Genomic DNA, 13369 nt, shown 5'->3' with positions numbered 1-13369 from the left:
AAAGTGAGATCAATAATGACTTTAAGACACAAGCATTCACTCAGTTTTCATGCTTTCAGTGACTGCATGCTCTGTGAAGTGAATCAAGAGTTGAACCACATGTTTGTTGATCTTCAGGATCTGAGAGTGTGAAGATCAGAAGTTCTTCTGCTGACCGCAGTCATAGTGCTGTGTGTCACGTTCACTCGAGAGAGACAGCAGCTCATATCCAAAAACAAAAACCTCACCAACGAGTGAGACCAGCTCATATTCATGAATGAGCATCTGACTAGAGAGAGAGACCAGCTAAAACAGGAGAAAATGTATTCAAAATAGAAATTTTTTATTAGTCTTTATTATTTTTATCAGTTTAGCACATCTTTGATGAATAAAAGTATCTTTCTGATAAAACTGACCACAAATTTTTGAACAGTAGTGTATATTGTTACAAAAGATTTCAATTTTATTCAAATTTAAAGAAAATCATATTATTTTATAATATTTTTTTTTATCACTAAAATACTATCATAAAAAGTTACAGTTTTGTATATACATAACTCCTGAATAAAAATTAAAATGTGTTTGGACTGATTAAAAAAACAGTTTTGAACAAATTTGATTGGTTTGTCGATAGTGAGCGCAAATGCAGGTGATAAGCGGTTTTATTAAGAGAGTCATTGAGTCGTTCATTCACGATTCGTTCAAACGGCCGATTCATCAAGAATGAGACAGATATTTGTGAATGGGTCATTGAATCTTTGACTCAAACGATTTGTTCAAAACACTGAATCATTCAAAACACTGTTGAGTGTTGCTGTGAGATGCGCTATGTTGTGATCTTTGTTTGGATTCATCGGATCTATTTCGCTGCTAAAATAGACCAAAACAGTCATTATTTCGTCTAAAATGTAAGTGACTTAATATTATTAACTTGTTTGTTGAACTGTCATATCAGTGTCACATTTTCAATCGCGAGGTGATGGTCAATTAAGTGATGATCAATTGTCAGCTCTCTTGGTTGTCAGGTCGTGTGATGTATGTTGCTGAACTGTATTCAAATGTTATAAATATAAAAACACCACATTGCAGTATGTCAATTTAGTTTATTTGTGTGTGCTGCACTCATAGACTTCAGAAAACGGCGCTCATTTGTTTGATTTCTCCTCGAGAAGCTGCACAAGCCTCACAAGTTTAAGGTCCTTGCACCCTGACTGAGTCCGAAACTGTCGTATCCGTTTTTTCATATTCGTCATTTGGTGGCTCTCAATTGTCAAAAACACCCCTCAAAATATTTGCTACGGATGCGAAAAATGCAGAAAATCGAACCATCCGCATTAATTTTTATGACGAACGGAAGTTTCAGAGGCTGCAAACGTATAAAACGTGAGGTCGTATTTAGTTTATATATATATATATTATATACAGCTGCTTCTGCACACTGAAGTTCGCTGGCTCTCCAGGGGGCGGGTGTTACAGCGGTTGTATGAGCTGCGAGAGGAGGTGAAGTGGTTTTTGACAGAAATCAAATCAGATCTGGCGAAGCATCTGGATGACACTATTTGGCTTGCGTCTCTGTCCAATTTGGTCGATATATTTGACCGCTTGAATGGCCTCAACCTGTCTTTGCAAGGCTGCGAAACTCATATTTTGCTCCTTGCAGACAAGTGACGTTGCCTTGAAGATTCTCCTTCCTTTCGCGTCGACATATTTGTGTGAGGCAGGATTCTCAAAACTGACTGCACTCAAAACGAAATACTGCAATCGTGCACAAATCGAGGATTATTTGAGGCTATGTTTATCAAACATTGAGCCAAGAATTGAGGATTTTTGCAAGGCAAAGCAGGCTCAGGTCTCACATTAACATCACCTACCTGCAAGCTTCTGTAAAAAATGCAGATGATGCCTACTGTTAGGCCTAGTAATAATAACAATAATAACGCATAAATTAATATCAGAGGTCTGGTGCCAATTCCCAATTATAGCAATAGCCTAGTAATGATAAAAGGCCTACTGATGATAATAATAATAATAACAACAACAATAAAGCATGTAACCTCATATAATTATATAGCAATAGCCAAGTAATGATGATAGGCCTACTACTACTCATAATAATAATCATCATTAAATATGCGCCCATTTAGGCTGCGGCCCCTTTAATCCTCGTGCTCCCCCGCCCCAAGAGCTCGCGCTTGCCTTAAACAGCATATACAGACTGCAAGTGTTTAAAAATGAAAATAGCGACGGCTCTTGTCTCCGTGAATACAGTAAGAAACGATGGTAACTTTTACCACATTTAACAGTACATTAGCAACATGCTAACGAAACATTTAGAAAGACAATTTACAAATATCACTAAAAATATCATGTTATCATGGATCATGTCAGTTATTATTGCTCCATCTGCCATTTTTCGCTGTTGTTCTTGCTTGCTTACCTAGTCTGATGATTCAGCTGCCCTTGTCTAATGCCTTTTATAATGTTGGAAACGTGGGCTGGCATATGCAAATATTGGGGGCGTACACCCCGACTGTTACATAACAGTCGGTGTTATGTTGAGATTAGCCTGTTCTTCGGAGGTCTTTTAAACAAATACTGAACTCTTGTTATTTAACTATGCCGAGGTAAATTCAATTTTCAATTCTAGGGCACCTTTAAAACATCCGACATCCGCGTGACTTTTCGCATGATTTTCTTGGCGTGCTTACAGTGCCATCTGTCTGCTACATGATGGCATATAGCACGTGAAATAGTGCTATATGAAATAACTGTTGATATGTGTTGTTTTATGTTGAGTTATTTTTAGTTTGTATTACGAGGCCTACTCGTAATTAATTTGTGCATTGTCTTTGTTTTATGTAGAAGTGGTTTTAATTCTCCGTGCTGTTTCCTTTATTTCTACGTGTTCCCCATTGTGCAGGTATGTTGTAAGATGTGTTGTTTTAATGTTTAATGTATTAATTAATAGTTCAAATGGAATTATATAAGTTCGCTGCTAGGTGCTAATTTAATTGAATTGAATTGTTCAGTTTTTCATTTTTTTTTGTGATAAATTCATTGAAAAGTCTATTGAAGTTGTCAAATTGAAAATTGTTAACACTATACGATCACAACGCATAAAGATTTAATTGATTTAAAAAGATTAAAAGAAAGAACTGTTTTAAATAAACAGCAGAGATAATGAGACATGCTGTGGAAGTGGTTTTAATTCTCCGTGCTGGTTCCCTTATTTCTACGTGTTCCCCATTGTGCAGCAGGAAGACCACCCAGGCAAGACCGTCACACTTGCATTATAAAGCATTCCCAGAGATTATGTATTTTCTAAAAAACTTCTTAAGAAGGAAATATACATTTACATCTCGGATGGCATGAGGGTAAAAGATGAGTAAATGGTGTTCTGGGTGTACTGTATTTTCTTATAATACATACAGAATTTAAAGAAAGAAAAAGCAGAAGAGGAACAGGAGCAGGAGGAAGCCAAGCAAGAGAGACGAATAAGAAGTGTTGTAAATCTGTTTTGAAATAAGTTGTTTTTCAAATGAAGGTTTCCAAGTGATATCAGATTGTGTATACATGCATTTTTATTGTACTCACCCTGTAACTACATGAAACAAGAGTATATTTCCCCAGTATTAAAAAATTGCAATATTGTATTACTTGCCCTGAAACAACTCAATCAATGCACTTTTGCAATGAAAACAAAATACTATGTGTTACACTGATATGTAGCCTACTCAATACGTTTTTAAAAAGCCTTTAAATATTTGTACACTATTTTTACAAAAAGGTTTGCAGTGTATGTTCTTGCTTCCAAACGTAAGATTGTTGTCTATCATAATAGTATAAGTACCCCTTAGTTCTAAAATACTTACAGTATAAATAATTTGTTATTTCCTGGTTGTTACTCCTTTATTCTCAAGACTTTATATATTATTCCCCTATACTTACACAAACTTACTTTATAGGTACACTATAATTATGGAAGTTATGCTGTAAGTACGTTGTAATTGCGCAGTACTTTCCGGGCTGTAATCTAAAGCGTTAACGTAAAATTTTAATTAAACTGATATTTTTAATAAAACATCTAAATCTCCATTAATTCTCAATAAGATCTTCTACAGATATGTGACAGAAATAAAATCAAACTGGTTTGAAGCTGGTAATGCTGTTTGTGGAGTTGTTGTTGTTCCTCTGCTGAGATCTTGAGATATTTAATGCTGTACAGTCATGTGAACATGGCTTACAGCAGGGATCATGTTCATACAATCTGAGAAAAAACAACCGTAAAAGACTATTATAAATCATACAGTGTGAACCCGGTTTAAGACTGTGGCTGGAAGTCAGTTGTAGTTCTTGTGTTTCTGCTCGTCTCTTTTCTTTATTTCTCTTTCCTTCAGTGATTCTGCTTGTTAACAGCAGGTGTTCGTCACTAATGCTCAGTCATCACTTGATTAATCACTTAATTATCATTAATTCAACACTGCTTCAGGGGCCGTTTACACGACAGCATTTTCCACTAAAAAGTGTTAATTTAACACTGGGGATTTTGCTGTGAAGAGCAATACATAAAACACAAAAACAGTGTCAATATTTATATTTTCATATTCTCTTTGATCAAATGTTTTCAGTTTTCTGCTATTTAATTTTGAATGCATTTTGTTAATATTTATCCTGAAGAAATCCTGATGGAGTCATCTGATCTGTTTGAGCACACCCATGTGATCATAAACTCCACCCTCTTTCAACACTTAACAGGAAGAGACTGACTCTCATGTCTTGACAAAATCTATAACGAATCAGCAATCAGTGGAGAATGAAGAAAAATGCTTTAAAGAAGGATTTTTGAGACATTTGTTTCTAAACAGACAGCAGATCTTTGTGAATCTTGTGGTTATTTTTGAAACGGTCATTCAGGAAGTGAAAGTAAAGTTTAGAACTCAAACAGTGAAAATGGCTTCACTATCTGTAGAAGAACTTTCTTGTCCCGTATGCTATGAAATCTTCAAGGCTCCTGTTTTTCTGTCGTGTAGTCACAGTGTCTGTAAAGAGTGTCTTCAACAGTTCTGGAGAACCAAGAAAACTCAGGAGTGTCCTGTCTGCAGGAGAAGATCCTCAAAAACTGAACCTCCTCCTAATCTGGCATTAAAAAACTTGTGTGAGTCGTTCCTGAAGGAGAGAAATGAGAGGAGTTCATCAGGATCTGAGGAGATCTGCAGTTTACACAGTGAGAAACTCAAACTCTTCTGTCTGGAGGACAAGCAGCCTGTGTGTGTAGAGTGCTTTACTTCACAAAAACACGTCAGTCACACAGTCAGACCCATCAGTGAAGTTGTTCCATCATACAAGGTAAGACAAATGACTCTTTCACATTTAAAGGGATAATTAGTCAACCTTCTGCCACTTTAGTGATGTCCCTGCTCCCTAAAAAACTAATTGTGTTACTTATACTTGTTATGGAAAGTAATGTGTTACGTTATGCAAATCCATTTTCATGCAGATCCAGTTGTTACTGGATAACTCTTTTGCTTAAATAAATAACATTGTCTTTTACAAACTGTACTTTTTCACTCAGGTTGCCTTTGTTTTATGGTAGATTTTAATTTCTGAATCAGTTTAGTATGAGATGGTCACAAAAACAGAAGAAATCAGGATGTGGCAAATACGTTTCCGCATCATTATATGATCATATCAATGTCTTTTCTTCTCTTCACTGTAATTTATTATTTTATGTATTTTTGTTCAACTTCTAGGAGGAGCTCAATACAGCACTGGAGTCCTTACAAGAGAAACTTCAACACAATGAAGAAATGAAAGGAGAGTTTGAGAAAACAGTTCAACACATCAAGGTGAGGAAACAGAATCAGTCATTTTCATTACAGCTGTAGGATCACTATATACAGTTATGATCTGATATATTTAATATAATGGATTCCAGTTTATTATTTATGTGAATGACGAGCATCAATCTGCTTCTGGATCCGTTATATGTCGGTATCTGAGTTTGTCTCTGATATTAATGATGTGAAGTGTTGATGTGTGTAGATTGAGATGATTGAAGTGAATGTGATCTGATTTCAGTCTCAAGCTGAGCACACAGAGCGTCAGATTAAACAGCAGTTTGAGAAGCTTCATCAGTTTCTCAGAGATGAAGAAGAAGCTACAATCACTGCTCTGAGGGAGGAAGAGGAGCAGAAGAAGCAGATGATGAAGGAGAAGCTGGAGGAGATGAACAGACACATCTCAGCTCTTTCACACACAATCAAAGACATGGAGGAGATGATGAAATCCAATGACGTCTGCTTTCTGAAGGTCTGATTTCAGATCATTGGTTGATCATTGGTTCATTGATTGAGTTCTTGATGATAAATGGTGTGTTTGTTCTGCAGGAGTTTCCAGTCTCAATGGAAAGGTGAGTGATCTGCTCCTGTCTCTGGTCTCTCTGGTTCTGATCCAAAGCCACTGCAGTTCTGACTCCTGAATGTTCTTCCAGAGTCCAGAGCTCACAGCCGGATCCACAGATGGCTTCTGGAGCTTTGATTCATGTGCCACGTTACTTGGGCAACCTGCCGTTCAGAGTCTGGAAGAAGATGCAGGACATCGTCCAAAACAGTGAGTCTGACTGCAGGAGATCTGAGCTGGAAATTATGGATGTTGATAGATAAATAGAACGGTTTTAGAAATTGAACAGTTTTGGCTCTTTTGAACATTCCATTTTGATCGTCATTTTTAGGAAAAGCGTGAGTCTGATCAGTTATAAAAGATAAGGTCTGAGCCAAGTTTGGTGATTGTTAGGAGGAGTTACAACTAGAAAATTTAGTCTCAGATTAACAGTATTAATTTCACAAGCCAACATAACTCAAACACAACAGATGGTAAGAATAAACTATACAGACTATAAAAGGCAATAAAATGAAGATGATCAGATGCTGCTGAAGATCAGACACACACTTACAGTTCCATTTACATTTATGCATTTGGCAGACGCTTTTATCCAAAGCGACTTCCATTGCATTAAACTATACATTTGTATCTAAGTATGTGCAATTCCTGGGATCGAACCCATGACCTTGGCATTGCTAGTGCCACGCTCTAACCACTGAGCTACAGGAAAGCTCCCTTTCGAAAGGGAACTCAATTATGCGTTTACCGCATTTGGGGAACGTCACTCGTGAACCGGTGTTTGAAGGCCAGAGAATCAAACCCCTCAAATCCTATTGGCCGGCGACAGCCTATGACATCATTATAGCGCGACCCGGAAGTATATAAGGAGCGCCTAGAGAATCAGTCAGTATCTTTTCGACTTTCAGGACTGTTCGTCTGATGGCGTTGGTTTCAGATTCGGTAAGGGAATCTATATTATGCCTTACAAACGTTTCAAGAGAGTGTGTTCATCCGTGTCCCAGGGTTTGACACTTGATATACAGGTGCTGGTCATATAATTAGAATATCATCAAAAAGTTGATTTTTCAAGATTTTTTCAAGATTCCATCCTTCCTTGTTAAAGGAAAGGGAAAGAGAAGTCCTCGGTCTTCGAGCCGCACGAAGGGGAGCTGGGTCTATATTCATGTTTCTAAATATGTTGACCTTGTGTTCCTGTATAGTTTTTCCTGAGTATGTAATCGGAAAAAATAAGAGGGTTTTTTTTTGGGCAAACTGAAGTTTGAGGCTGGCTAGAACGATATATTGTGCAGGCCACAAAATGGCCGCCTCTTAGCCACCTGTTGTTTAGAATAGCTTCTCATCTGGTGTTTGCTAGAATGGTTTGAGTTAGCACTCGTCACTTCAGTTGTGTAGGTTGCTCGTCAACCTATGTGCAGGTCACCCTTAATCGGCTGCCTGACATTATTTGCTTGTTGAGCTTCGCTTTATTTCCTCTTATCTATGGAGATTCAGAGGTGAAGCCCAGGCATTGTTATGCGTTTGGCCCCGTAGACCCACAGCTTAGTGGCCCAGGCTAGGACTAGGACTAAGTTGTTTTTTTCATTTTATATCACCTTCTGTAAATTACTGTCCCTTGTTAGGTTGTATTGTTCCTAGTTCTGTAGTTTTCCCACAACAGTCTGCTGAGTTAGAACTGGTCCCCTTTTGAGCTTGGTCCCCTTTTAGCTTGGTTCTCTACTCGCTATGATGATGTCATAGGCTGTTGCCGGCCAATAGGATTGGAGTGGTTTGATTCTCTGGCTTTCAGACACCGGTTCACGAGTGACGTTCCCCAAATGCGGTAAACGTAGAGTCTCGTTCCCTGTTGTCAGGGAACCATGGTTACATACTTAACCTGAGACGTTTTTCATCTACAGCATAAATCTCAACAGATCTCATTGATTTATTGTTATTTTAACTTTCCCAAAGTATCAGTTTCTCTTGATGGACACAAATGTCTGAATCACACATTTAATGTTTGTAGTTGATGATGAAAATGAGTGTGAAACTACACTGAACAAAATTATAAATGCAACACTTTTGTTTATTCCCCCATTTTTCATTGAGCTGAACTCAAAGATCTAAGACTTTTTCTATGTACACAAAATGCCTATTTCTCTCAAATATTGTTCACAAATCTGTCTAAATCTGTGTTAGTGAGCACTTCTCCTTTGCTGAGATAATCCATCCACCTCACAGGTGTGGCATATCAAGATGCTGATTAGACAGCATGATTATTGCACAGGTGTGCCTTAGGCTGGCCACAATAAAAGGCCACTCTAAAATGTGCAGTTTTACTGTATTGGGGGGGTCCAAAAACCAGTCAGTTTCTGGTGTGACCACCATTAGCCTCACGCAGTGCAACACATTTCCTTCTCATAGAGTTCATCAGGTTGTTGATTGTGGCCTGTGGGATGTTGGTCCACTCCTCTTCAATGGCTGTTCGAAAGTTGCTGGATATTGGCAGGAACAGGAATACGCCATCGTATACGCCGATCCAGAGCATCCCAAACATGCTCAATGGGTCACATGTCCGGTGAGTGTGCTGGCCATGCAAGAAACTGGGATGTTTTCAGCTTCCAGGAATTGTGTACAGATTCCTTGCAACACGGGGCTGTGCATTATCATGCTGCAACATGAGGTGATGGTCGTGGATGAATGGCACAACAATGGGCCTCAGGATCTCGTCACGGTATCTCTGTGCATTCAAAATGCCATCAATAAAATGCACCTGTGTTCGTTGACCATAATATACGCCTGCCCATACCATAACCCCACCACCACCATGGGCCACTCAATCCACAACGTCGACATCAGCAAACCGCTCACCCACACGATGCCATACACGCTGTCTGCCGTCTGCCCTGTACAGTGAAAACCGGGATTCATCCGTGAAGAGAACACCTCTCCAGAGTGCCAGACCCCATCGAATGTGAGCATTTGCCCATTTAAGTCGGTTACGACGATGATCTGCAGTCAGGTCGAGACCCCGATGAGGACGACGAGCATGCAGATGAGCTTCCCTGAGACGGTTTCTGACAGTTTGTGCAGAAATTCTTTGGTTATGCAAACCGATTGTTGCAGCAGCTGTCCGGGTGGCTGGTCTCAGACGATCTTGGAGGTGAAGATGCTGGATGTGGAGGTCCAGGGCTGGTGTGGTTACACGTGGTCTGCAGTTGTGAGGCAGGTTGGATGTACAGCCAAATTCTCTGAAACGCCTTTGGAGAGGGCTTATGGTAGAGAAATGAACATTCAATTCACGGGCAACAGCTCTGGTGGACATTCCTGCAGTCAGCATGCCAATTGCACGCTCCCTCAAAACTTGTGACATCTGTGGCATTGTGCTGTGTGATAAAACTGACCATTTTAGAGTGGCCTTTTATTGTGGCCAGCCTAAGGCACACCTGTGCAATAATCATGCTGTCTAATCAGCATCTTGATATGCCACACCTGTGAGGTGGATGGATTATCTCAGCAAAGGAGAAGTGCTCACTAATGCCGGGCACACATTTAACGACTAGCTAAAACACTCTAAGACTGAGCTCAACATACAGCGATTGTTTCCTGCGACTGAAGCAGATTTAAATACTTGAACATGGAATTTGAACACCGACTGTAATCGCCGACTGAACGCAACTGGCTCTGACTGGACGCGTTTGAGCGCGATCAGTCACAAGTATCAGTTTACATTCATAATCGCCCTTACAATTGTTAAGTGTGTCCTCGGCTTAACACAGATTTAGACAGATTTGTGAACAATATTTGAGAGAAATAGGCCTTTTGTGTACATTGTTCAGTGTAATTACAGCACTGACAGTGATCAGAGGAAAATGTCTGATGCGTTTGATCAACAGGACGAGTGTCATGATTCATAATAATCTGTGTTGGTTCACTCTTGATCATTATATGAACATCAGAATAAAAGCATCTGTTGATTGTGTCTCATCAGCTCCTGTGATTCTGGATCCAAACACTGCGAATCCACGTCTCGTCCTGTCTGATGATCTGAACTGTCTGAGATTCAATGGTAACAAACAACCTCTTCCTGATAATCCAGAGAGATTTGACCATTATGAGTGCGTTCTGGGTTCAGAGGGGTTTAACTCAGGAACACACTGCTGGGATGTGGAGGTTAAGGAGAGTAAATACTGGATTCTTGGAGTAACTTCAGCATCAAACCAGAGGAAGGGACAGGATTTCTTTGACACTGATGTTTGGTGTGTGACATATGGATGGACTGTAGGTTCTGGTTTTCTTGTTAAACGTAAGCTTGATCGTGTGAGAGTGTGTCTGGACTATGACAGAGGAACGGTGTTATTCTCTGATCCTGTAACTAACACACATCTACACACATTCACAGCCACCTTCACTCACACACTCTTTCCATTCTTCAGTTGTTATGATGGAACTCTGAGGATCTTAGCGAGCAATAGTGAGTAAATGTGCAGTGTGTGAGCTAATTCACAATTTACTTGCCCTTCATTCACTCCTCTTAAGGGATGTGACATCTGCGTCTGACTTATAACATGACGTCTGTGTCTGTCTGTCTCTTTTTTTTTTTTTTTTTGGAGTTTTTAGTGCGTCTTTCTTTTTCCCAGCTAACGTATACAATATACATTAATCATGTTGTCATGAGTCGGGTTTTATATTCTCCCTGTTTCTCTTTCTCGTTCGGGACCGTGCTACCTCTTCACCGTGAGCCCCCCTGACAAGCTCTGGACCTTTTTCTTCTTTTGTTTGTGGACAATTTAAGTTCCCCAGCTGTGTTCACGTAAGAGCCGGTGCTCGGCAGACTGCCTGTGTTTCATTGTTTATCAATAAACTGTTTCTGTTCCTGCCATCGCTTTTGGGTCCTCTGTCCTTCCTGACACATGTGCATATTAAATATAAACATATTAATATATAGTAATAATTTTGACATTTTTTGACGTTTATTTTTATTACACTCTTTGTAAAAGTATAAAGTGACATAAAATGTATAAAAAGCCTACAACATATAACAAATGTCTCCGAAAGGAATCCTTGAGTGAAATTTGTGTTGTTTAAAGGTATACCCATATAAACATTTTATTATTCATTTTTTCATTCAACATATTCTATATTTTGAATAATAATCTGCCAGGATTCAATCAATCAATCCAGTAAAAATATCACAGAAAAAACTTTAAGCAGCACAATTGTTTCAGATGTTGACAATACATTAAAGAATCGTGTGATACAGAAGACTGGAGTAATGAAGCCAAAAATTAAGCTTTGCATTTCAGAAATAAATATGAAATATATTAAAATAGAAAACCATTATTTTGAATTGTAATATTTCACAATATTAACCAGGCCCCATCCCTTCAATAAATAAATAAATGTGTTACTCAATAATGTTTTGATATTTTAATCCTAAAACGTTGAATGGCCAACTGATATTTGAAATTATTAAAAAAAAATGAAAAAAATGAAAATGTACTTTAAATGTAAAATTAAAACCGCCAGTAGGTGGCAGCAAGTCACTATTAATAAGTGAGTGATGGCTTATTTAAAGGGTTGATTCATTCAGGGATGAAACACCTTCATGCTCGCTCAGAGATGCTCAGAAACAGCATTGGGGCTCTGTTTGGAATTAGCTATTTTTATTGGTGAAATAGAGCAAAAATAGGCAGTAATATGGTGTCTAAAATGTAAGTCTGTTAATATTCTTGTTTATTTGACTGTTGTATAAAATCAATATCACATTTGTGCAATATTATGAAATAAGTATATAGGCTTTCATTTTCTGTCCACATATCTTGAATTTTGGGAGCATTCGAAATGCATTTTATTAGACTGAACCATGCAGTGAAAAACACTAACTGAACACAGTCAGTAAAAACATGTAAAATACGATAACACAAGCAGTTCTAACTTTAATACAGCAATTGAATCTTTTCATTTAATTTTTTCATGTTTCATGTATATTTTAGTATATTCATATTAACATTTTTTGGGGACATAAAGAGACACCTGACGGTTCATACGAAGGAGAAGCCACATTCATGTTGTGTGTGTGGAAAGAGTTTTTCACTGCTGAAAACTTTACATACACATCAGAAAATTCATACTGGTGTGAGAGAGTACATGTGCTTTGAGTGTAAGAAGACTTTTACAGGGAGTGAGAGGGAGTTTTACTACAGAGAACGGATCTAAGAATGGTAAGGCACGGTTTCAGTTGTGTTTCCACTTGAGTCTGGTACAGTACGGCATGATTACAAACTGTTCTCGGCCCGTAATTCTTGGCACGCTACCAGTTTCTCTGTAGCTGGCTAAGCATTTGTTAAAATATCAAAAATCTGTTCATTCATTTGTGCGGCTTGGTTCAAAGACCATCTGAGCTGACTTTAGACAAAATTTGGCAAAATTTGTAGAAGTATAAAAAACAACTTTTTTTTTATTTGCTTCATTTATTTTTTTATTTTATTCATCACATTATTGGAAAATGACATATGAGATATCATTAGAATTGGCATAAACCAAGGAATGTAATGAGGCCAGTTTTCATGCTTTCAGTGACTGCATGCTCTGTGAAGTGAATCAAGAGTTTAACCACATGTTGATCTTCAGGATCTGAGAGTGTGAAGATCAGAAGCTCCAGAGCAGCTGCAGTGAGTTCTTCTGCTGACCACATAGTGCTGTGTGTCACGTTCACTCGAGAGAGACAGCACTTTAAATGGTTTTTACATTAGGGGTTATTTTGTAGCTAACCAGATCTTATTCCTGCTGTGTATCAACTAAAATGACCAGAGAAACTCTGAAGATCGTTTTTCTCCTGTTTTAGCTGGTCTCTCTCTCTAGTCAGATGCTCATTCATGAATATGAGCTGGTCTCACTCGTTGGTGAGGTTTTTGTTTTTGGATATGAACTGCAAAATGTAAAGTGATGTGTACTTGCCATATAGCCTACTAGTTTCATGTAAAGTTCCTGTTGTGTTGGGTTAAAGTGA

The 13369-nt window shown here is 38.4% G+C and overlaps 2 protein-coding genes across 2 annotated transcripts in view; one reads left to right on the top strand and one right to left on the bottom strand.

The window, feature by feature from the left end:
* The window catches only part of LOC125247564 (CXADR-like membrane protein), an 824350-nt gene that overhangs the window by 115384 nt on the left and 695597 nt on the right, over positions 1–13369 (bottom strand). The window lies entirely within an intron of this gene.
* LOC125246962 (E3 ubiquitin-protein ligase TRIM39-like) lies at positions 4679–11239 on the top strand. Its single transcript, XM_048158125.1, has 6 exons — positions 4679–5325; positions 5730–5825; positions 6058–6288; positions 6366–6388; positions 6470–6588; positions 10349–11239. Exons 1-6 carry the CDS (start codon positions 4930–4932, stop codon positions 10837–10839), a joined length of 1356 nt encoding a protein of 451 aa, XP_048014082.1. The 5' UTR covers positions 4679–4929; the 3' UTR covers positions 10840–11239.

This window comes from Megalobrama amblycephala, linkage group LG1 (assembly GCF_018812025.1).
Source record: "Megalobrama amblycephala isolate DHTTF-2021 linkage group LG1, ASM1881202v1, whole genome shotgun sequence".
NCBI lineage: Eukaryota > Metazoa > Chordata > Actinopteri > Cypriniformes > Xenocyprididae > Megalobrama > Megalobrama amblycephala.
The sequence above is the reverse complement of the archived record's forward strand: the minus strand, read 5'-3'. Positions and strand labels throughout refer to the sequence as shown.